The sequence below is a fragment of the Pseudophryne corroboree genome, chromosome 4 (genome assembly GCF_028390025.1).
Source record: "Pseudophryne corroboree isolate aPseCor3 chromosome 4, aPseCor3.hap2, whole genome shotgun sequence".
In the NCBI taxonomy this organism is placed as follows: domain Eukaryota; kingdom Metazoa; phylum Chordata; class Amphibia; order Anura; family Myobatrachidae; genus Pseudophryne; species Pseudophryne corroboree.
The window spans coordinates 919,506,052-919,528,880 of NC_086447.1; the positions used below are offsets into that span (position 1 = coordinate 919,506,052).

Genomic DNA, 22,829 nt, shown 5'->3' on the forward strand with positions numbered 1-22,829 from the left:
GGGTGTCTCTGCTATGCAGCTTTGCCGAGCAGCTACTTGGTCTGGGTCGAACACGTTTGCGAAGTTTTACAGGTTCGATACTTTGGCCTCTGATGACCAAGTTTGGTCAAGCAGTTTTGCAGGAGCCTCCGCACTCTCCCTCCCGTACTGGGAGCTTTGGTACATGCCCCATGGTAATATGAACCCCAGCATCTTCTAGGATGTAAGAGAAAATAGGATTTTAATTACCTACCGGTAAATCCTTTTCTCGTAGTCCGTAGAGGATGCTGGACGCCCGCCCAGCGCTGCGTTTTCCTGCATTGGTTTTATAGTTCAGTACTGCCTGGTTCCTAGGTAAGTTCTACGTTATTACTGTTTCAGCTGTTGCGGAGTTGTTTCGGCATGTTAGCCGGATTTGCCTGTTGTGTGAGCTGGTATGAATCTCGCCACTATCTGTGTAATTCCTTCTCTCGAAGTCTCCTCGGGCACAGTTTCTAAACGGAGTCTGGTAGGAGGGGCATAGAGGGAGGAGCCAGCCCAAACTGTTCAACTCTTAAAGTGCCAATGGCTCCTGGTGGACCCGTCAATACCCCATGGTACTAATATGGACCCCAGCATCCTCTACAGACTACGAGAGAAAGATTTACCGGTAGGTAATTAGAATCCTATTTTTTTTTCTTTTCTCTTTGCTGCAGTAAAGCATTTGCACAATGACAGGCCAAAAGTTTGCCAACGGAGAGATTGTTATGGGCAAGTGGCCGGGGAGCAGCCTCTACTATGAAGTAAAGGTTGTGACGTTTGATGCGCCCTCTCAACTTTATACCGTGCGCTATAAAGACGGAACAGAGCTGGAACTCAAAGAGGCTGATATCAGGGTGAGTCACTGCTCGGGGGCTGCTCTATTTCAGGGGCGACTTCTTTATGGTCATGTATAATATACTAAGACTAGATAACTAACCACTACCGGAGGAAGAAGTTTTATACCCGGTTTTATCATCTGTCCCAACCACATGTGATCTACACCTATGCGCTGTTGTTCCGGAATGGCGTCTTGTTGAGCCCTTAAGCCCGCAGAAGGGTTATAATGGTCTATTTGGCCATGAAGTTGCATGCACAATTACATCATTTGTCTATTTCTCTTTGGGTGTTGGAGATGGCATTGGTGACTTCATTTATGTTAGAAAAAGAATGAAAGGGCTTTTAGCAATACATGGTATCATCCTGTTAGTTATTAAACAAATGGTTTCTTCTTTGGGGTCCAGGGTCTCCACAGGGTTAATTCTTAACCTAGCGCATGATGCTGGTGGAGACCAGAACTGACGCAGAACAATATATTTGTGAGCCTCCCAGAATGCACCGGGCTACTCCCCCTTCATACCCCGCCCCCATGCTCAGGCAATTAATTTCTTTATTTGGTGTCGGCATGGAGCGGGACACACTGGGGCTGCAGCTTGCAGCCTAAGCTTTTTAACTTTTTTTTTTTTCTTACTTTTTCTGTCTTTCTAACAACGGGATGACAGCTCCTAGCAGTCCAGAGGACGCCAGAGCTGTGTCTCCATCACCCCAACTAGGCCGCAACACCACGAGTCGGTAGGTGATTTCGGCAGGAGCCCCACTGCAGCCTTCCCACTAGCAAGACGCAGGGGCGCCCCAGGAATACATCTGGAGACGTGGGGACAAGTAAGGCAGGTTTCCGCTTGCAGGACCTGCGATTTGCGCAGTCCACATGCCGCTATCGTTGTAGGCAGACCGTGGCTGCTGATGTGCTGCCAGTCCATTAAGTGTACTTGCGGCCACATTAGACCACCAGGGCATTAATGTACACTGGAGCTGGGGACACTTTAATAGCCAGGGGAACCAGTGGTGATGGTCAGCAGAGGAGGAGGTCAGTGCTTCCCTAGCGGCCCCTACCCCAGCCCAGGGCGCCATTCCACAGCGGTCTTCCCGCCCTGGGCTGCTTCTCCTTCCTTTCAAGAGACGCAGAGTAGCCATTGTACAGAGCTCTGCAGGTCTCCAGAGGCAGGGGCTGTCTCTCCCTGTATACCTCTCCTACGTAGCAGGTTATACAAAACGCTGAATCCTAACAGCCTCCTCAAAGTGCTGTGTAGTTGATACCAGGGTCCATAGCAGATTTGATTTCTGCATTGTATGTGACTTATACTTGTGCTGCTGTTTGATTTCTCTTTATTCGATCTATACATTATATTTGCTTTACCTGTGCCTGTATTTCTCTCTGTAACCTTTGAATACTGGTGTGTATTGTGTTATCTCTGCCATAGTTTACTAAATATTGTATTTGTGTGCGCTCATTGTCGCATACTGCGCCTGTTACACCTGCTCAATACCATATTGTGTGTGTTCACTACTTGCTGTTACCATGTTTAACAAAAGCAAGTCAAAACAGGCAGGGGCACCTACTTTTGTAGCATACAATGCCTGTCACGCTGAGGTTTTACATCCGAATTAGTCACAAGATGGTTTATGACCGGGCTGTCTAGTGCCTCCCAGAACCTCTGCCTCACCAGTAACTGTACAAGAGCCTCCATGGACTTCATTTACAACCTTACTGGTTAAAATTGCAGACCATATAGCTACCCCAAATGTGGTCTCTCCCCCCCCCATGGGTATTCCCCAGCCAGTACAGCCCGCAATAGCTTCCCCTGTAGCAGTTCCACAGCAACTACAACCTCCAATGGCTTCCTCTACGGGTTTTCCACCAGCCATTACAACCTGTTTATCAGGCCATAGCAGCCCCACTCATCCACCCCTAGTGGTTGGATTCGTTCTCTACATCTGTGAAGAGTCTAGCTGCTTTTCAAAGCATGATACACGGGCAAGGCACACTGCCTGCACCTACTGTTGCTAAAGGCACTATGCCTTCCTCACAATCCACACCACACTTTGATTCGGAGGAATCGTCAGTACTTTCTGACATGGCTGAGGTTTCTGATGCAGAATCCCACTCAGGCGAGCAGGAGGCACCATCTAAATTCAATGTGGCAGCATTAATCAGGATGGTCTAATTCTCACTTTAGTTTGAAGATGCTGAAACGGCCACTACTTCTGAAGATCCGCTACGTAAGCGGCAGAAAGTAGTCTTAGCTGAGTTTCCACACTTTGACCACTTTACAAAAGTTAGAACTGGGGCGTGGAAAACACCTACTAAGAAATTCACGGTACCTAAGAGACTCTGCTCCTTTTGCTCATTACCCACTGAGGATTGTGCACAGTGGGAAAACTCACCCATTGTGCATACTCCTGTTTAACACTTACTCAAAAGTTCCAACCTACCTATCTCTACTGCGTCTTCACTTAAGGAACTGCCGGATAGACAACTGGATGAGTCTCAAGTCAGTGTACTACCTTACTACCAGGCCATCTACAGCCACAGCGTGGGTCGCTAAGGTCATAGAAACATGGACTGATGACCTAGAACTCAGTTTCACATTTGATCTGTCCACACCTCAGTTATACATAATTGCCAACATCAGGGATGTGGCCTATTACATTGGCGAAGCTGCTCTTGTTGTTGCACCGGTATCCTTTAAGGCTTTGGCTGTATCCAATGCGCTCATGGCAGGCGGATACGGACGCCCTGGAAGCGCGCCCCCCCCCCCTCCCATACACAGGCAAGTTTGTCTTTGGTACAGCACTGGACAAGATTGTCGAGAAGCTAGCGACATCTAAGACGGCTCATTTGACTTCAGCTTCCTTTTGAAGAACTCGGACTACATCCTTTCAGACTTTTCGTTCACAAGGCAAACATAAGGACAGTCCTTCCCACGCTCGGATCAAGCAGGCTTGGGCCGCCAGACGTTCTCCTACCAAAACGGAGGATAAACTCTCAGCCTGACGGGACGGGCCTACCCCTGGGGGACCCCAGGGTTAGAGGCCAGCTTCTTCAGTTTGCCCAGGCATGAAGTCTTTTCACAACCGACTCCTGTGTCCAGGAAGTGGTCTCTCACGGGTATTCTCTCTCATTCCTGAGGCGTCCTCCCAGTACTTCTCTACCACTCCGTCACCGGACCCTGGCAAAGTACAGGCATTGCAGGAAGTCATTCACTCCTTACTGCAGTCTGGAGTGCTCATCCCTGTGCCACGACATCAACAGAGTCAAGGATTCTATTTTACATTGGTTCAGAAACCAAATGGGTCCGACCGCCCCATTCTTAATCTCAAGCTGCTGAACAAGTACCTCAGAGTACTCATGTTCCGTATGGAAACTCTCATCTCCATTGTCCTACCAATGCGACCTGGGGATTATATGGTTTCCCTGGACATCCGGGATGCGTACCTGCATGTACCCACAACGCCCTGTCATCAACCGTTTCTCAGGTTTCCTGTTCTCCAACAGCATTTACAGTTTCAGGCCCTACCATTTTGGACTGTCCACAGCTACCAGGGTGTTCGCCAAAGTGATGGCGGCCCATCTCCGAGGACAAGGAATCCTGCCATACGATCTCCTTCTCCTGGCACAATATTTGGAGTTGAACAGTCATCTCCAACTGATGTTGTCCTTTCTCCAGGCCTACGGTTGGATAATCAACTGGGCTAAGTCCTCACTCACCCCTTCTCAGAGGATGCTCCACCTCGGAGCTTTACTAGATGCCAGCCTACAACATATCTTCTTACCCCAGGGAAAGATTGCAACATTACAGTTGCGTATTCACAAACTCGGGTCTCTCTACATGTGGCCATGCAGACCCTGGGCTTCATGGTATCGGAATCGACATGGTGGAATACGCTCAAATTCACTCCAGGCCCCTACAGGGCTCTATTCTGGCCATATTGAACGGAATCGACACACCTCAGGTCTCGGACCCTAATTCCGAAGCAAGGGGTTCGTCAATCCTTTGCATGGTGTCTTCACATGCCCAACCTGCAAAAGGTCCGGCCTTCTGGATTCCACACTGGACACTTCTCACCACTGACGCCAGTCTGAGGGTGGGGAGCAGTCGCTCCTTTCAGGGCCGTTGGTCCCCAGCAGAAAGGACCGGCCTGATCATCTAGAGCTCCAAGCGGTTTACAGGTCTCTTTAAATGGCTCAAGACCTCCTTCACGTTATGCCAGTGCAAATCCAGACGGACACCGCCACGGCAGTGGTCTACATAAATCTGCAAGGCGACACTCGAAGTGCGGCAGCCATGCAAGAAGTGTCTCTGATTCTCGCCTGGGCAGTAATACATTTTCCAGCCATCTTTGCTATTTTCATTCCAGGAGTCCTCAACTGGGAGGCGGACTTTCTCAGTTGCCAGGATGTCCAAGCCAGAGAATGGTCTCTCCACCCGGACGTCTTTCAAATCCTGGTATGTAAGTGGGGGTTGCCAGACGTGGATCTCATGGCCTCCAGACACATTCACAAGGTTCCTGTTAACGGGGCCAGGACAAGTGATCCGGAAGCGAGCTTCGTGGTCGCTCACACAGTTCCATGGGACTCCCCTCTGGCATATCTCTTCCCTACAGTATCTCTTTCCCAGAGTACTGCGCAAATTCAAGGCGGAAGGCAGCAAGATTATCCTGGTAGCTCCAGCGTGGGCCAGAAGCCATTGGTTCTCAGATCTGAGGGGATCTCTCCATAGATGAGCCCTTCCCTCAACCTCTCAGACTAGACATTCTCTCTCAGGAGCCTATCTCCATCTGGACCTGCTCTTGAGACTTTCCTTTTATGGGAAAAAGGCTTCTCCTTGGCGGTAATTCAGACTATGCTTCAGGCTCAAAACCAGCCTCAGCCTGCATATATTACCGCATATGGCACTTCTACTTCCAGTGGTGTGCTGATCGTAACTACGATTTTAAAGTTCTCGAGATCCCTCGGCTGTTGGCCTTCTTACAGGCGGGCCTAGCCATGGGCTTTCGCCTGGCTTCTCTGAAGGTCCAGGTCTCTGCCTTATCAATTTGGTTCCAGAAGAGATCGGCTACATTACCAGATGTACATACCTTCCTTCAAGGGGTGCTCTGAATACAACCTCCATTTGTCCCTCCTGTTGCGCCGTGGGATTTGTCTTTGGTTCTTCAGGCCTTAAGACCCCCTTTCGAACCCTTGGAGACTGTAGATATTAAGTGGTTAACCATGAAGACCCTCTTTCTCCTGGCAATCGCCTCAGGACATAGTCTTAGACTCGGGACCTCTCACATGTCGCTCACCACAAATGATACCTGCCTAATGTGTTATCTACGTTCCATATTAACTAAACCATTGTGGTACCGGCCTTTCAGGAACCCGGCCTCACAATAGGAAGCATCGTTGGATGTGGACCATACTGGTTCCCATAGGAAGACCGATTCTTTATCCTTTATGGATTCTACAAACGGGGCTGGCCAGCCAAACAATCGTTGGCTTCACATGGCCATTTCACAGGTGTATACACAAGCGTATCTGCCTGTCCCAAGAACAGTTTCTGCTCACTCTACTCGCTCTGCGGGTCCTTCATGGGCAGCCCGCCGTGGCGCATATGCTGAACAACTCTGCAAGGCAGCTACGTGGTCTACTGCCCATACATTTCTTAGGTTCTATGCCTTTGATAAGTTTGCCTCTCAGGATGCAACCTTTTGGCCACATTGTCCTCCTTTCAGTGTTGGAGCATTCCTTTCCTATTACAACTGCTTTGGGACTTCCCAAGGTTAAGAATTAACACTGTGGAGACCATGGACCCCGAAGGAAAAAAGTTATGGTAAAACTTAACTTTTTTAACTTTCTTTGAGGTCCATGGGCTCCACAGGGTGCACACTCTGACGCACCTAGCTTCATTGGGTCACCAGTTCCCTTCTCTATGTGATGGTGTGCTTCCTGTGTGTACCATCCTTCCTTCTCTCTCTTCTCTCCAGCTCCTGCTTTGGGCTTGTTACTAAAACTGAAGTGCCTGAGCATGGGGGCAGGTTATGAAGGGGGGGAGTAGCCCGGTGCATCCTGGGAGCCTCACAAGCGTATTGTTCGGCATCAGTCCTGGTCTCCACCAGCATCATGGATAGCGGTCATTAGGTCCGCATGAGTTAAGTCGACCACGTTTGGTCGACATGGTCATTAGGTCAACATGTACTAGATCGACATGAGTTTTCCACAATTTTTTTTTTTGTGTAAATTTTTTGACCTTTTTCATACTTAACCATCCACGTGGACTACAATTGGGAACAGTAACCTGCCCGAAGCATAGCGAGCCATGCGAGGGGTCACGGTGCCCTAATTGGGGTTCCATGTCACTTTTTGAAGAACACTTTTTTTTTTTTTTTTGGGTAATTAAAAAAAATCATGTCGACCTAATGCATGTTGACCAAACGTGGTCCACCCAATGTATGTCGACCTAATGAACCACACCCTAGCATCATACTCAAGGTTAAAAACTACCCCTGTGTATTCCATGGTCCTCAAAGAAAGATAGTTAACAAATGTAAGTTTTACCATAACTCCTCTTGTTTCCGTTAATACGTGACGACTTGGCTAATTATGACATATTTACCCTGCTAGTCTATGACTAATTTTCGAGTCAAGAAAAGGACTTCCAGCTCTCCTTCGAGGAGGAGGAGTCGGTCAAGGTCTCGTTCCCCTGCGCGCGTCCGATCTCCAGGGCGTGTTCGATCACCGGGGCGTGTCCAAACTCCACGGGCTTTAGGGACACCACAGCGTGTTCTACTTCCAGAGGACACCCAGAATGAAATCGAGCAGCCGTCAACCTCAGCCAGAGACGGCCGGAAAGGGGATTATTTGAAGGTTCATCTCACACCGCTGGTAAAGTCTTGCTTTTTGCATCAGTTTTACTTGTTTGTTTGCAAAGTGATTTATATGTGGGGAATATGGGAACCATGTGGTATAGAGGTATATGCAGAAGCTTGGCCACTGTCTGAACCCACAGACCTCTTTATGAGGCTTCCTGACCTTTCCCCACAAAGAAGTGCCTTGGACCCATGGCTTGTCGGTGAAGGTTTCCTCTCCTTTGGGGAGAATGTCAGACTCCTCAGTCTCTCCTGCTTGACCCAAAACTAAATATATTGTAACGTAATATGCATTTCTTTCAGAAACTTCAAGATTATAGTATTGTGAAACGAAACGGCGAAGCGTCGGTCGTTCAGACAAATATTGAGTTTCACAGAGAGCCGATACGCAGAGCATTAGCACCGGTGGAGAAAGAGGTAAGAGGGCGCAATCATCTGCTTTTCCCCATAACATACAGGGACTGCCATAAGTTACCGCTGTTCTTCACCTGAAATGGGGTAATGTTTAATGATCCATATATTGGGGTGAATTTACTAAGCTACGTTTTTACGAAGACCTCCCGTTTTTGTATTATGCCGCTGGATTGAAAGGGTCAATAATATTAAATACCTATGCATGTGTTTGTTTTAAATTTTGTACAATCTCTCCGTAAGACAAGCGTCCAAAGACACACTGGCTTTTAAAACCACAGCTTAGTACGTTACCCACTTGTTGCTTGAACCAGATACAACACAGCAGAGTTAATGGTTACAAGTAATGGTGTATTGGCAAGTTCTGCTCAAGCAATGCCCATCTGCAAAGGCCAGACCACAGTATATAGGTACTTGGCCTTTTACTAGAATCAATGTGTAATTCCCCCAGCAGTCAGTCTAGTGCTTGTGTTTATAAATATAGGCGTGTCTGTACTTGTATCTTTATATTCCCCTTTGTTTTCATAGGTTTCAGTGGAAGAAGAGTATGTAAAACAAGAGAAGGTTTTGCGGTATAACCCCCAAAAAAATAATCTAGAAAAGAAAAATGATGACCTTGTTGTGACGAGACAGCCGGTAGAGAACAATGTTTTGGAGTTTGGAGGGCCAATGGGCAAGTTCCTGCTGGTTACAGCATTATTCTTAATTATTTTTTGTATGGAAGAATTGTGTGTAATATATTCTAAATTCAATCCAACCATTTGGCTGCAGTATTCGGCCTGGTGCTCTTACAAAACCACTGTGCCTTACTGAGTTACTCTGTAATGTTCTAAGCAAATGCTTGTTTGTTCCTTGTTTTTAATAGTGGCCGTGGTTATACATAGCCTTCATTTTGATACGGTCTTCTAAAGCCTTTATATGAGGTGTGGTATGTTAGGTAGATTAGACTTAGGTCGACAGTGTCTAAGTCGACCACTGTTGGTCGACAGGGACTCTAGGACGACATGAGAAAAGGTCGACATGAGTTTTTTATTTGTCTTTTTCTCCATACAGTGACTGGGAACCCCAATTAGTGCACCGTGTCCCCTCGCATGGCTCGCTTAGCTCGCCATGCTTCGGACAAGGTACCTTTCCCGATTGTAGTCCACATGGATCGTAAAGTATGAAAAAGTTCAAAAAATTAAGGAAAAAAAATGGAAAAACTCATGTTGACTTTTTGTTATGTCGGCCTACTTACTGTCGACCAATAGTGGTCGACCTACTTACTGTCGACCTAACGACCGGATCCCCTTTCTATAACCTATGTAATTTGCTTGGTAATGACGTAGATTGCAGTGCCCAGCTTATGGCATTAATGATGTTTTTGTCTTCTAGGTGTTTCTTGTATGATGCTATCTCTGCCGGTCTGCCTGTACTACTTGCTGTACATGTGTGCACAGAAGGATGCTCGTCTCTTTAATTTCTACCCTCAACTGAAGTGGACTGACTTGTGGGACACGACAGTCTTTGGCTACTTTCTGCTGTGGATTCTTCTTCAGGCGTTCTTCTACCTCCTTCCCGTTGGAAAGGTAACCTAATAATGCCGTTATGTATCCGGGCATATTCAGTGATGTGTGGCTGTGACCATCACCGATAATCGAGGGAGAGCAGCATCGCTAATTTATACCCCGCAGCCTTACGGGCTGCAACGAGTCATTTGGTAACCGCCACCATATTCCTGAGAACACCGGGGATATAGTGGTCCAGCGAGGTACGGGCCATGGACCCTTAGACTGAACTTTGCGGTTCATCAGCTTTTATAGTTATCGGTCACGGCACATATTGTCTCACCTGCTGTAATATTGGAGATATCTGGGACAGTCTCCTGTCATATATAATTACTGCTGTAGCTGTAAGAGTAACATTTCATTTCTTTATTTCTTTTTTTTTAGATTGCACAAGGTGTTCCCCTTGCAAACGGGAACAGGCTGAGTTACAGAACGAATGGTATGCTGCCTGCATTATTTCTTCTCCCCTCAGATCAGAGTGACAATGTCTCTGTAACCCGTGCGTGTTCCTTTCCTTCTCTCACAGGATTTCATGCTCTGCTCCTGACCATTGCGGTAGTAGCTCTGCTGCTGTACTACAAGTTCAGCTTCATGTTCGTATATGAACGCCTCAGTCAGTTTGCCGCCTCCGCCGCCATCTTCTCTGTTCTCTTAAGTTTTTACGTATTTGTACGTTCCTATAGAGCTCCACAGGAAGAACGCTCCGTGGCAGGAAAATCCGGTAAGTGTTTTTCAAGAGTACGTCGTTAGCGTGATTCTAACCGGACGTTTCTTATCTTCGTTTATGTAAATATTAAGTGAAAATGAAAACGTTCTAGATTTAGGCTGTACCCTCGTGTAATGGTGCTTGTTAGTATGTTTGCAGATCTTACTAGTTATGTTAGGTTGTTGGCTTTTTTCCCCTAGAATTCCACTATTCTCCTGTGAATCAATTGCAGTTTAATTCTCAGTAATTCAGTAGTTTTGGGGGTGATGGCGCTAGCAGTAAGACTCCGTGATAATTTTGCTGTTGGATGACGTGACGGGTGTGGAGGAGGGTATGACTAGCACTGGTAAAGTCCATATGAGCATGGCAAGAGACTGCAGACAGACACCCTGATTTGCTCACATACTACACAACACTGATGTGTAACTGCTTCTCAAAGAATATTTATATATAGACATGATCATGGTGGGTATACTCCATGATACCGGTTAGTGACCGTGTGCCTCAGTGACGCTTTCCTCTATGATAGGACCTGGGAACGGTTAGTGACAATTTGCCTCAGTGATGCTTTCCTCTATGATAGAACCTGGGAACGGGTAGTGACCGTGTGCTTAAGTGATGCTTTCCTCTATGATAGAACCTGGGAACGGTTAGTGACAATGTGCCTCAGTGACGCTTTCCTCTATGATAGAACCTGGGAACGGTTAGTGACAGTGTGCCTCAGTGACTCTTTCCTCTATGATAGGACCTGGGAACGGTTAGTGACAGTGTGCCTCAGTGACACCTTCCTCTATGATAGGACCTGGGAACGGTTAGTGACAGTGTGCCTCAGTGACGCTTTCCTCTATTATAGGACCTGGGAATGGTTGGTGACAATGTGCCTCAGTGACACCTTCCTCTATAATAGGATCTGGAAATGGTTGGTGACAATGTGCCTCAGTGACTCTTTCCTCTGATAGGACCTGGGAACGGTTAGTGACAATGTGCCTCAGTGACACCTTCCTCTATGATAGGACCTGGGAATGGTTGGTGACAATGTGCCTAATTGACGCTTTCCTCTATGATAGAACCTGGGAACGGTTAGTGACCGTGTGCTTAAGTGATGCTTTCCTCTATGATAGAACCTGGGAACGGTTAGTGACAATGTGCCTCAGTGACACCTTCCTCTATGATAGGACCTGGGAATGGTTGGTGACAATGTGCCTAATTGACGCTTTCCTCTATGATAGAACCTGGGAACGGTTAGTGACCGTGTGCTTAAGTGATGCTTTCCTCTATGATAGAACCTGGGAACGGTTAGTGACAATGTGCCTCAGTGACACCTTCCTCTATGATAGGACCTGGGAATGGTTGGTGACAATGTGCCTAATTGACGCTTTCCTCTATGATAGAACCTGGGAACGGTTAGTGACCGTGTGCTTAAGTGATGCTTTCCTCTATGATGGAACCTGGGAACGGTTAGTGACAATGTGCCTCAGTGACGCTTTCCTCTATGATAGAACCTGGGAACGGTTAGTGACCGTGTGCTTAAGTGATGCTTTCCTCTATGATGGAACCTGGGAACGGTTAGTGACAATGTGCCTCAGTGACGCTTTCCTCTATGATAGAACCTGGGAACGGTTAGGGACAGTGTGCCTCAGTGACGCTTTCCTCTATGATGGAACCTGGGAACGGTTAGTGACAATGTGCCTCAGTGACGCTTTCCTCTATGATAGAACCTGGGAACGGTTAGGGACAGTGTGCCTCAGTGACGCTTTCCTCTATGATAGAACCTGGGAACGGTTAGTGACCGTGTGCTTAAGTGATGCTTTCCTCTATGATAGAACCTGGGGACGGTTAGTGACAATGTGCCTCTGACGCTTTCCTCTATGATGGAACCTGGGAACGGTTAGTGACAATGTGCCTCAGTGACGCTTTCCTCTATGATAGAACCTGGGAACGGTTAGGGACAGTGTGCCTCAGTGACGCTTTCCTCTATGATGGAACCTGGGAACGGTTAGTGACAATGTGCCTCAGTGACGCTTTCCTCTATGATAGAACCTGGGAACGGTTAGGGACAGTGTGCCTCAGTGACGCTTTCCTCTATGATAGGACCTGGGAACGGTTAGGGACAGTGTGCCTCTTTGAACTGCAAATTTTTATTTTTTAACAAATGGGTTTTCTTTCACTTCTGCAGGAGCTGTGCTGGAGGGTAGAAAGTCTGTCTTAGCAATACATTACGTCATAGTGTCTTTAAGACGACTCTTTCTTCATACAAGTAGTAGTAGTTTCCAACCACTTTCCATTTAGCCTGTTTGAAGACTTGTCAGAACTGGAAACAGAAGCAATCTACTCAGGAACTTGTATCAGCTGTGTGTTTCTCTGAGATGCATGCATAATAATCTGTCTTGTTTAACTGTGTTATGAAGTCTGCTGAGAGTGGTTATCTTCTAATGGTCTTTCTCCCAATATTGTTACTTATTCACGTGCTCTCACATGCTGAGATTTGGGTATATACTAATGCATGTATAATGACACAGACGGGTAAAGGGATAACCCACTCTCTCTGACATTGCATGCAGTCTGTATGGCAATCCAATAGGCTCGACTTTGCAAGGAACCCTTGCAGATGTAATGGTTTATAAAATGGACTTTCTCTCGGATGACCATGCAGCATAAGTTCTTGGCTCGGTTACACTTACTGCATGCAAATAACCGGTCTGATTCTCTAGCGCTAGAATCCAGTCATTTTTATTTATTTTTTTAATTAAGGACTATGACCATCACTCTCCTTTGTGTCTGTCTTTGCAGGAAATGTCCTCTACACATTCTTCATGGGCCGGGAGTTAAACCCTCACATTGGCAATTTTGATCTCAAGTATTTCAGCGTAGTTCATCTAGGATTAATTAGCTGGGTAACGTGCAATCCTTTTTATATTTACATTTCAGTATAATTTATTTTAGCCGTTTGATTAATTATTACTACAGTCTGTTTTCATAAAGAGTAATGTTAGTTACAGCAACACTCTCTGTAAAGTGCTGTGTAGTTAGGTGCAGTATAAATAAATGTCAATAATAATTTTATTCTACTTTAGCACTGTTTTTCAGTTGAGTAATAAGTCTCTAGACAGTCAGTGGATTAAGGTGTGAAATAAAACTATCAGGGGGCGATTCAATTGTTCTACCCCGCAGCCGCCACTAGGTGGCGCCTGATGGCGCAATTTAATTGTTGCTTTGACTGTGCATGAATAGCGCTTGTAGCCTGAAATGTGCAATAAGTCATCGGTTTGGACGCTCCAAGCAGAACGTTAGACGGGTTTAGCTGCTTTGTGCACTTGAACTGCTGGACAATTGAATTGCTCCGATGGGCTTACCCAGGTTCTTGAGAAGTTCTACAGATTCTAGTGTCAGTAGTAAATGGATATTCCGAGTACTGAAGACACTGTTAGTGCAGTCCTGCCTGCAGTTATCCCATGCTCTGTAACTGTATCACCATAGTGTAGTATTTCTGCATAGTTTAGGTCCGCAGAGGGCATCAGGGTTTTGGTACCACTACTACAATAACATACTATTAATGCAGTTTGTGAATCAGGTCATTTTCAGATGTACGCACAGTAAGTAGCGTGCTTGGCTTGTGTTCTCCTGTTTGCACCAGCAATTAACTCCACCTCCAATCCCTTTCCCAGGTTTTCATTAACTTCATGATGATGTTGGCTGAAATGACCCTTTGGAATCTTCACTACCCCTCCGTGTCAATGATCTTGGTAAACAGTTTCCAACTGTTGTACGTTTCCCATGCTCTTTGGAACGAGGTAATTGGCATGGTGCGGTTTGTATTCCGCAAGCCTGAAATGGTAACCGCTCTGTATGCATGTTGTATAATGCTGAAATGATCTGTACAAGCGGTCTCCCATGTTAAGAAACCAGAGCTATTCAATTATACTACCCACAGTAAGCCCCACGTCTGTTCTACTTACCACTAGGGTGTGGCTCTATTGCCCCCGGGGAGTCTATTAAGAGTTGGGGGTAAGAAGTAAAACTACACCCCCAGGAATGTTTTTTTATTTCTATTCAATAATATCATATATATATATATATATATATATATATATATATATATATTTATTTATTTTTTATGAAATGAAAAAATAATCAAATTGAAATCCAACAATTTCTGAGCACTTTTGGGGAAAACAGCCAGTTGTGTGGTTACAGTATCTTAAATTGTTCTTTGTATGAGCAATCATTCTCTCTATATCTTTTGGCACTGCCCCTCAATGTATTGGTTTCTTGCGGCAGTTTCGTACGCTGGATTTAAAGTGACCTGTAATAAATATAACACACGGCTGGTTTGGTTGCGTTTAATATTTTTGCCGCTTTAAATCCTGCAGCCAAACCTTTTACAGAAGCGGCAGCTGTGAAATGTCCTGCATGGGAAATTTACGCCTAAATATTTAAAAATAGACAGGAACTGTAATCTAGTCAATCGATAAACTGGATGTTCAAAAATTTGAGATGATGGGGCCATTGCAGTGTGTGTCATGGTGAGTAAGCATCTACAGATTTGTGTCACTGTTGTTTAAACCTGTCACATTGTGTTGTAGGAAGGCATTTTGTCCTCCCTGGATATTGCGTACGATGGGTTTGGTTTTATGCTGGCGTTTGGAAACCTGGCGTGGGTTCCGTTCACTTACAGCCTGCAAGCTGTATATCTGGTCACGCACGCGGTGGAGGTTTCGTGGGCACTCGCTGCAGCGATTGCTGCTCTGAACGGTAAGAATCTACCAATACTATACGCTAATGTAATGATGTAAACGTGGCTTCCCAGCCCGACACTGCGCAGTGAAAGTAATGGCTACAGTGATTTCTGTAGCACTAACCAATTGCCACAATCTTCCCGAACTTTACAAGTGCGCACTAATGTTTCTGATCTGTTTGTTTAGCTCTTGGCTACGTCCTATTCCGGAGGGCAAACAACCAGAAGTATGCGTTTAGGAAGAATCCAAATAGTGCCAGTCTTTCCTGTGAGTACCCGCCATCACCGTACCCATCACTCTGTGCTGATGTGGGTAACTGTGCCGTGTGTAAATGTTCTCTTCCCTCCCCAGATCTGACATCCATCCCGACTGCTGCTGGCAGTAGGCTCCTGATCTCTGGCTTATGGGGATTTGTTCGGCATCCAAACTATTTGGGTGACCTTATTATGGCCTGGGCCTGGTGTCTGCCATGTGGTAAGTATCGGCAGCCTCCACCTTTACACGATTATCTGTGTGTGTGAGATTTAGGTCTTTTCCCCCATGTATTCTCTTACTGACAAAATAGGCATCAAAACCTGTTGTAGCTGCATTGCTCCCACTGGGGAAATTGCACAATTGTGAGATGCCTCTGTAGAGAGAAGGCTGTGCCACCTGCTGCGTACAGAGGTTCTACCACCGGGAGCCATTATTATAGCACTTACAGACATAACAAACCTATTACACTGCTCTTCCCAAGTAACGTGCATAAGCCAGTGTATACAATGACAAACATGGTGGTGGTGAAGAACCTGTCCTCTATCACGTGCTGCCTGCTTTTCCTGTAGTGCTGCCTTCAGCTAAACTGATGGTTTGTGGTTAGATTTCCTTCTATGACGTTTGATGTGATTAGTAGCTGCATGCAACTCTTCTCTCTCCTGCAATGATTTGGAGGATGACGGAACCTCATGGGTATAGAGTGGCGTGCATGCATGGGGGGGGCGCCAATAGGAATCCTCACTCACTCTGAATCACGTAAGCGCAGCCTGAGACCTCCCGAATCCACTCCCGCTCCTCCAGGTGCGTGTGAGTGAGCTGAGGCGTATTGCACACCGGACAGTGATGTGCGACAGCGGCTGCACGTCTGTAATCACTATGGAGATGGCCCGGTTCCCTGGCGGCGTGAGGAGGAGCTGGGAATGCTGCATTCCCTGCAATTGTGTCAGTGTAATCCGGTAGTGGGTGGGGGTTTAGTGCTGCGTCGGGAGGGGGTGCCCCTAATAATATATAGGGTGACTCAACTTCTATCTCGCCCCATTTTTTCAAAGTGAGGGGTCATAGGGGCCCACAATTTATTTTCACCCAGCGCAATCACTGGGTGATATTGCCGAACTAGAGAAACCGCCTGTGCTAAATCCATTGCACACCCTCGCCCTAGGGTGCTGAGCGAGGAGATAGTTCCCTCAGACTGCCACCATTACTATTGTTTTTCAGGTGGAAGACTTTGGCCACGTGTGGGTTGCCGAGTCAGGTTCCCCACAGGCTGTGTTGGGCCCCGAGTCTAAGCTTGCAAAGGCCTGGTGAGGGTTTCCTCCACTACTGCTAGACTGAGCGAGCGTCCTAGCTCAGCTCTGCTCCTGTTACATGAAGGGTTATAACTCCGACCTCTCATTACAATGCACAGCGGAGCAGGCCCAGAAAAAAAGACTGGCATTGTCACTCAAAACAATCGCTCGTTATAACATTACTTTCTTTTTCGTCCACTTGAAGGAAAGAATAGGGAGCAGGGGGGGCCAGCCGTCGGCATCTTCAAAGGGAGGGGAGCGCGAGTGCCGATATATGTGCATTATATCCCTAGCTGCATTTTTCTTGTGTTTAAGGAGATGCAACGTCTAACTGGCGACAATGGTATATCACCGTAGGCCCCGACTGAACAGACTCATTATGACCTCTGTCCAGAAAGGGGCAATAAGAGGACATTCCCACCACATGTGATGCAACTTACCCAACAGGTTCATTACATCTCCAGCAGAGAGAATACTGTGCCGGAATATTTATGGCTCATATCAGGGCATCTGGTCAACACTTTATATGTGCTAAACGCTCCTGTCAGAGCACCAAGAGCTCCCTTTAATAGGACCAAAAACACATATTAGCTGCTGGTGGAGCATTCACTATATTACACACGAGCTGTTTCTGCAATACACCGGGAACCGCTCCAGAAAACTAATTGCAGCTTGTCAGCAGTCACCGGCGATAAGTTATGCTCTCCTGAAACCATAGAGATCCGACCCGAGCAACATCTGCAAATACATCAATTATCCCGATACAAGCTAAAACACATTAGACAGTGTGAATGGTGGTAAAGTGTATTAAACTGGTGATGGAGTATAATAAATGGGGGACTCTAATAATTTAGCTTTTTTGTTTTGTTTTTTTAAATAGGTTTCACCGTTGTCTTGCCGTACTTCTATGGCTTCTTCCTCACCGGCCTTCTCGTCCATCGGGTGAGCAGAGTTGAGCATCAGTGTAAAATAAAATACGGAGTGGACTGGGAGAAATACTGCCAGCTAGTGCCGTACCGTATTTTCCCCTACGTCTACTGAACAAGACGCGCGCTTTGCAATATATAACACAAACCTTATCAGGTGTTCCACTCAGTGACAGAAGAAATCTATTTTGAGCCCGGTGTAAATGTTTTGATGTTTTGTATATATTGTATTTTAAAGTTTTATTTGTTGATGGGTATTACCACGGCAGAGGTGCCTCACAGGGGCTACTGCTTTGCCGTCTGCGCTATGCAATGTCTTCCGTTTAATAGAAGTTTTAGGTGGGAATTTGGTTCCTCTCAGCTGGTGGAGGCAGAGAGTTGTTATTGGTAATCAGTCAGCGCTGAGCCTGTGCGGTCATGATGTGACGTCACGCCTCTGCATCGTCCTAATTCATAGCGACCGGAGACTGGCTGCTTCTATAATATGTCCCCTTCCTTATTAGGGACCCAGTCCCTGTACACACAGATTATCATGGCAGAAACTATACTCGCGCTACAAGGTCTCCCGTATGACAGCCAGCAATTCTACGGCAGAATTATTATTTTGCTGGCATTCCATTTGTTCAAAGAACGTCTAATAGAGAAACATTCCTGTCCACATCTCTCGCCATAGATTGTACATATACCGGGGGGAGGTATCTATTGCTTTCAGGTACTCAATCCAAATGAATATTTCTTAAAATAACGGACGTATATTCTTGTTGCTTGGTGCCTAGGTTAATCACAGCTTTGTATGCACAGAAATATAGTGTGTGTGTGTGTGTGTGTGTGTGTGTGTGTGTATATATATATATATATATATGTGTGTGTGTATATATATATATATATATATATATATATATATATATACACATACATACATACATACATACATACATACATACATACATACATATACACACACACACACACCCCAAGAAACAAACGAGGCGGCACTCAGAGGCTTGTGAACATATCAAAAAGTATTGTGCGGTCAACGTTTCGGAGACCTCCACCCCGTCTTCAGGACAAAGTGCAAGTGAAAACAAAACAGTTTAAATACATTTACTCACCCCCGTCCACGGCCACGCCATCTCCATGGTGACACAGCCAGGTCCAGCTACGTCCCTTCCGCATCAGGTGACGGACCAGGAAGTGCTATGGCGTGGCCGTGGACAACGCTGGTGGGTGACAGCACCTTGTTTTGTTTCTTGTCGTATATGAGGGGTGAAAACTTCTGTGGATGGCACCTGAGCAAGAAAAGTCCTGCATGGATGCCTTGAATGCCGGAGTATTTTGAGATAGATATATCAGAAAAAATGTAAAATAGTATCCTGGCATATTATTAGAGCTACCTCTCCTGAGCATCTTACCTGGATATGTGTCAGTTTATGTAGTATTATCAAGGCTAAACCCTGCTGTGTTTCCAGTTAATAATAGGACTTTCTAAAAAAAAAAAGGTGCAATTCTCCATAGTAAGCGGTATGAGCCATGTCCCGTAACATCTGTGTAGGCAAAAAAGTCTACGTGTTGGTGCAGAGAGTTCTGTAGAGTGCTAGCCTTTGTTTCCACCAGCAGAGATCGAACATGAAAGCTTTGGTGCCCTCGTATGGGCTGATCACTGAGTACTTGGTAATCAGCTCTCACTCGGGACCCTGTTACTTCCTGGGCATAGTGTGCTAGGGTGGAAATCTGGGCTAGAGCTACGATCTGACTGGTAGCAGGAGAAATGTTGGTACATTATGCGAGTTTGTGTTCTGCGCCACCAAAGAAGTTGTATGTTTTAAACATTGTAAGTTTCCATTTGTTTTGCTTTTTGCATACACTTGCAAAGCACCAGTCACCTACCGGCCGCAGTGCCGGGTATTTGTGCGCGGAATCGTTGGTGATCCAGCCAGTTCCCTGCTAGCGAGCAGGTGGCTGGTGCACTTTGATTTCCTCTGTGTACTTTGTTTAACACGTGTGTGTTGTCAGACTTGTTTAATGTTATGTTGTGAAACATTCTTGCTCAGGACTTTGTAATTTTGTAAAATTTGCTACACAATCAAAGTGTAAAAGAAATAGTTCCACATCTAATTTTAATAAGGATTTTTCTGTGTTATTCTACCTCTAATGTATACAATTTTGCCACTTCGATTTTATTGTTTTTGGAATACCGTTCAATCACCCAAATTTTTAATATACCTAGGGCATATGTTTTATTTTCTATTCATATTGTTGCCGTGAATTAACAGCTGCGATACAATACAAACACACTTCCACACGTCACATGAAGAGCATCAGTCAGCCCTCGCCAGTCCTTACTGCCACGTGAATCCTAGCTTGATTCACTGGTTTTGTACAAAAGTGTTTTATATACATGTGAATATATATTTTAATTTTATAATCATGTTTTTATAACGTGATACGTTGGAGAAATATATACCTTTTTATATTTTGCTATGTTGGTTGCCGTTAATGTTTTTATAAAGCAATACGTTTAAACTGTTGAATGCGTGAAGCATTACCGTTTTCCACAAATGTTTTTATTAAAATGTTGCAAATAAATGTTTTTGTCTGCTCTGACGCCTCCGTTCCTCTGTGATTTAATGGGAATGTATGTTCTGATTCCACTATATGGGCCTGTAAATACTGTAACACTGATCACTGCGCAAATGTGCAACTGGGATGTAAAACAGTGTCGGTCTAGTGAACTATTCTCCTGATTCTGTATCTGGGAGACCAGCAGCCGGTTCCTCGCTTCGGCTGGGCCTTTCTTCAGATAAACTGCGTGGTGTCTATGCCAATCCTCTGTGCAATTAAGGAATAAAGAAAGCATCGCTGGTGTAGGGGCATGCGGTATCTGAAGGAACTCTGGACCGCGGGAAGGTGGTAACCACGAAAATGTAGGCGTTGTAGCTTTCTGCACCCTATGTCGATTTCCTTAGCGCTTCTAACAGCGCAGATTCTGATCATTTTTGGGATTGAATCAGTGAATTGAGGATTTCCAGCATGTTGGATTTTGCAGATGACCCAACCCAGTTACAGCACAACGGGAGAATTGCCACATTGAATTGGGCCCTAAGTCTACCCATTGTTAACGGAAGCAAAGAACAGGGCCCCACTATGCGGCTCTTGTGCTGGAAAATGAAGACCGTTCTATAGCTGACAATAGAGTAATGGATACAGCGTTTCTCAGTGCTTCGGGTGAAAGGGTCCTATCCATACGTAGGGGGAGGAGCCTTAATGATTTTAGCCATGTACTCTGCAGAGTTTCTCTGTGCAGTAACTTATGAGTAGAACTTGCTGCAATTACGTCCCTGCTGAATGCAAATTTGCATTGAAACATATTTTATGTTCAGGGTTAGTATGTACCAATCGAACATCTAAAATTGGAGCACACTTACTCTTAGTGACCAAGGGACAAGAAGTCAGACTTTTCAGTTAGTCATTTATTTATTTTTATTGCGTTTGTGGAGTAAAGAAATGGTTATTAGGGCATAAAGTGCCCACATTCTCCCTGCAGCTGTACGTGTATTTAGTGTAGGAAAGTTTCCTGTGTGTCAGTCTGTTATTTGGCAGAGCAGAGTCACCCCTCTCTGGATCCAGTGACTGGGTCTGACCAGGGTTGGTAAACTCACAGCTGTTACAAAGTTAGTGGATTGTCCGTTTGAGGATAATGTTCCAGCACGCTGCGGCGTCATGTACAGCGGACACTCGTACATGTATACTGATTGGTGGTCACTGGACTTGTTCATCGCAGAGTCAGCCTGGATCTGGGGAGGAGCAGAAATCCGTGTAATCTGGAAACCTTGCTCATCTATAATGGGTAACACTACTTATGGTCTGTATTGTTTAGATGTTTGCTATCTGCTATTATACCTCTGAGGACCTGTGCATTGGTCTTCTCACAAGCATTTCCCCCCCCTTCCCCAATTAGGAGTACCCTGCTTGCGATCATCGCTGATTAGAATCTGCTTACCCTTCTGCTTCCCAATATGGACACTCCAATCACAGCCCGATCTCTGTGTGAGTCTCTAAGGCTAGCACTCTCCCATCGCCAGACCTGCAGCTCAGGGCAATAAACTAACACAGTCCAGTTTTGCACCATCTGCTCCTATGCATGTCAACAGGAGACAGCAATGCTAGGAGCCTTCTCCCATTCCTCAGCTATAGCTGGGTGGAGGCTACTGGGGAAGACATGCTGCCTACTCAGGAGCACTGGTTCAATCAACAAAATTGCTGCCTTGCTATGTTAGGGCACTGGTCTTACTGGGCTTGAGGAATGCAGTGTTTCCTCTACTATCTATAGTAGCATACCACCACCTACTTCTGTACCATCTACAGTAGTATACAACCCCCTATCGTCTCATGAAAAAATGTAATCATTTAGTTTGGGACTGTGCTGTAAGCTGGTGCCCTCAGTAATGAGAGCGGTTATAGGATAGCTAGCTCAGGTCTGCATGTGACCTGGTGACTACAGTTCTACTGCCACTTACTGTCTGCGGGATAAAGTGTATCTGAGGCAGTGGGTAGAATCTGTCCAGATCACATTCCTCCAGCGCTTGTGTCTCGGGGTTCCAGCGGCCATTGTCTAAGAAGAGGCCAAACACCAGAATTCCTTCTTCAGGCGGGCGCTGCTCCTAGTAAAGAGTAGACATGTGCATTATTATATATCCATCTACAGCATTGTGGCTTCTTATTGCATCTTGGGTATCTGTAGTCAGCCAATCTAGCCGTTGCCTGTGGTTCATGGACGGCGTCTCCTCTGTTGTTGGCTGCATACAAACAGAGAGCGTCTAGTGGGTTTAGTGCTTCCGTCAATTAACACTTCCCTGTAGGGTAAGTTTTCTACATTTTAGGTGTGTTATATAGTATTCCCACAGATGCCTGATGAATGGACTGAACGGCTGACTTAGCCCCTGCGGTCAAATGGTCCAGGGACGTTGGGCTGTTGCCCGGTATGAGGGACTGTGTCCCGTATTCCCCCTCCACAGCTGCAGCCATTGCAGTGCTGGGAACACAGATGCAGCTTGTACCTCTGCATCCAGAGAGTCCTGACTACAAATACTTACTGTAAAAGCCATATCAGTAATGCTTAGATTCTGGTCTACATCCCGGGTCTCTACAGGCTGAACTTTGTGAGAGAAGGTGAGAGAGTCCACCGATAAATATCTCATCCGGGCGTAGTTCTGCAGGACAGCTGTCAGGAATCCTACATGACGTGAATATATACAGAGACATTTAAGTCAGAGGAA

General features: G+C 45.9%; 2 protein-coding genes across 10 annotated transcripts in view; one reads left to right on the plus strand and one right to left on the minus strand.

Moving 5' to 3' along the window:
* Positions 1-20,157, plus strand: part of LBR (lamin B receptor) — a 32,872-nt gene extending 12,715 nt beyond the window's left edge. For all 3 annotated transcript variants that reach the window (XM_063918995.1, XM_063918994.1, XM_063918996.1), the window contains 13 exons: positions 675-854; positions 7,442-7,702; positions 7,990-8,103; positions 8,626-8,770; positions 9,472-9,665; positions 10,029-10,083; positions 10,171-10,365; positions 13,141-13,244; positions 14,016-14,141; positions 14,934-15,102; positions 15,273-15,353; positions 15,438-15,560; positions 17,508-20,157. In XM_063918995.1, the coding sequence (XP_063775065.1) occupies positions 690-854; positions 7,442-7,702; positions 7,990-8,103; positions 8,626-8,770; positions 9,472-9,665; positions 10,029-10,083; positions 10,171-10,365; positions 13,141-13,244; positions 14,016-14,141; positions 14,934-15,102; positions 15,273-15,353; positions 15,438-15,560; positions 17,508-17,668 (1,893 nt within the window). In that variant the 5' untranslated portion in view covers positions 675-689 and the 3' untranslated portion in view covers positions 17,669-20,157. The remainder of the gene's footprint in view (positions 1-674; positions 855-7,441; positions 7,703-7,989; positions 8,104-8,625; positions 8,771-9,471; positions 9,666-10,028; positions 10,084-10,170; positions 10,366-13,140; positions 13,245-14,015; positions 14,142-14,933; positions 15,103-15,272; positions 15,354-15,437; positions 15,561-17,507) is intronic.
* A 962-nt stretch (positions 20,158-21,119) lies between these two features.
* The window catches only part of DNAH14 (dynein axonemal heavy chain 14), a 427,754-nt gene continuing 426,044 nt past the window's right edge, over positions 21,120-22,829 (minus strand). For all 7 annotated transcript variants that reach the window (XM_063919003.1, XM_063919002.1, XM_063918999.1 and 4 more), the window contains 3 exons: positions 22,647-22,786; positions 22,071-22,214; positions 21,120-21,347 (listed from right to left, as the gene is read on the minus strand). In XM_063919003.1, the coding sequence (XP_063775073.1) occupies positions 21,135-21,347; positions 22,071-22,214; positions 22,647-22,786 (497 nt within the window). In that variant the 3' untranslated portion in view covers positions 21,120-21,134. The remainder of the gene's footprint in view (positions 21,348-22,070; positions 22,215-22,646; positions 22,787-22,829) is intronic.